The sequence below is a fragment of the Lycium ferocissimum genome, chromosome 12, assembly GCF_029784015.1.
Source record: "Lycium ferocissimum isolate CSIRO_LF1 chromosome 12, AGI_CSIRO_Lferr_CH_V1, whole genome shotgun sequence".
NCBI lineage: Eukaryota > Viridiplantae > Streptophyta > Magnoliopsida > Solanales > Solanaceae > Lycium > Lycium ferocissimum.
Genome location: NC_081353.1, coordinates 24,291,397 through 24,293,311, shown reverse-complemented (window position 1 = coordinate 24,293,311; position 1,915 = coordinate 24,291,397). Strand labels below are relative to the sequence as shown.

General features: G+C 32.9%; 1 protein-coding gene across 1 annotated transcript in view; it reads left to right on the top strand.

Moving 5' to 3' along the window:
• The first annotated feature begins 293 nt into the window (after window positions 1-293).
• Window positions 294-1,915, top strand: part of LOC132040930 (uncharacterized) — a 61,683-nt gene continuing 60,061 nt past the window's right edge. Inside the window, exons 1-2 of the mRNA XM_059431617.1 lie at window positions 294-419; window positions 769-825. Of these exons, the coding sequence (XP_059287600.1) occupies window positions 320-419; window positions 769-825 (157 nt within the window). The 5' untranslated portion in view covers window positions 294-319. The remainder of the gene's footprint in view (window positions 420-768; window positions 826-1,915) is intronic.

Here is a 1,915-nt window from a genome sequence, read left to right as displayed (position 1 = left end):
ATTGACGTTCACGCGTAAGGCTAAGAAAATGAAACTCACCGTATATTTTATGTAAGTTGGATTGTGTTTAATTGACACAATTGTGCTCAAGTTCGGGGGTCTAATAGAAACAACACTTAGTTATGGTGTCAAAATAAAAAAAATATGCATTATGCCTTTTAAAAACTAATTTTCCAATTTTGGCCAATAGACTAGGCTATCTCCCTTCTAATACCCTCCTTAAACCCCAAAATCAGACATCCACCGGTTTTCCTCCTCCGGCGCGCCGCCGCAATTGCAGCTGAGTTCATACAATACGACGTCGTTTTAGTGTATAATAATGAATGCTCCATCACCCCATCACGAAGACGACGAACACGAAGAGGATGTCTTCATAGATGAAAGTGATATCATTCAAGAAATCAACGTTGATGAAGAAGGTACCCAAAAAAAAAAAATCCAATCTTTTTCCCTAAAAACTTCATTTATTTGTAGAAAAAATACAATCTTTTTCCTCAAACTCTTCATTTATTTGCTTATTTTTAGTAAAAAAAAATAAAATATATTCAATCTTTTCCCCCCAAAATTTGCTTATTTGTAGAAAAAAAAGTCCAATCTTTGTAGTATAAAATATCCCATCTTTTCCCACAATTTTTTTTTTCTTGCTTATTTGTAGCATAAAAAATTCAATTTTCCCCCTCAAAACTCTTCATTTATTTGCTTAACTTTAGTTAGATTTATGGACAATTACAAAATTTAAAAAAAGATTTCTTTAATTTATGGTTGCAGAGCTTGTTGATGCTGATGAAGATGATGATGAAGAACAAGAAGGAGAAGGATTCATAGGTAACTGAATTTGGTTCAATTACTTCCAGAAACTTCCTTTTTTTTTTTTTTTTAAAAATAAAATAATTACGTACTCCGTTTGACTTGGCACGAAGTTTAATAAAGTAAGGAAGACTTTTGAAATCTTGTGTTCGTAAACTAATAGGCGTTTGGCCCAGTGTTGTCAAAGGAGCGCTTAAGCCCTGAAGCGAGGCTCAAAACATGTTGAGGCTTTGCCTAAGTCATACTTTTCCTGGCCAATGAGCCTCTCTTGAAGAGATGACACTAGATAATTGATATTTCACTTTATCATAATTTTTTACAATTTCTTTGTCCATACATATTTGTTATTCATGCCTATTATTATTATTAGTCTTGGACTAATCATACATGTATTTGCATTTTTGCACCATTGCGCCTCTTTTCATTAATGCCCATGCTTTATTTGTGCTTTGCGCTTAAAGCCCCAGCTGGCCTTAGAGCTTTTTTGCACTTTTCGCTTTTGATAACACTGGTTTGGCCATAGAACCTAATATTTTTTTACTTTATTTGGCTATTTGAATGTACTGAAAATGAAAAAAGTGAAAACAGGGTTTTAAATGTTTTCCAAATTCCAAATACAATTTCAAGTTGTATTTGGAATTTTTATGGCCATACGCTGATTTTCAAATAAATAAAAAATACGGAAAAAGGTGAATAATTCTCACTGCCAAATGGGTCCTAAAGATATGTTAAATGTACTAAAATGCCTTTTAATCTTGTGATCTTACATGCCATGTGGGAACGGTGAATTAAAAAGTTGCCGAAAAAGGAAAGAGACATTCTTTTTTAAACGGACTAAAAATGAAAGTAAGACAAACAAATTGAAAGGGAGGGAGTAAGTTTTTAGTTTCTATTCTTTTTTTTTTTGAGACTGGTAACATGTATTTTTATATATATATATTAAACCTGCACCATAACAGTGCAGCCATCAAAAAACCCCCCCATGTTTGGATACTGCTTCCGGGAAACCCATCATATCAACTAGTGATTCACCTCCTCTACATAGTTTTCTTTTCACCAAAAGTAAAAAAATAACACAATTCATCTTGATTTTCTGCACAGAATTGCA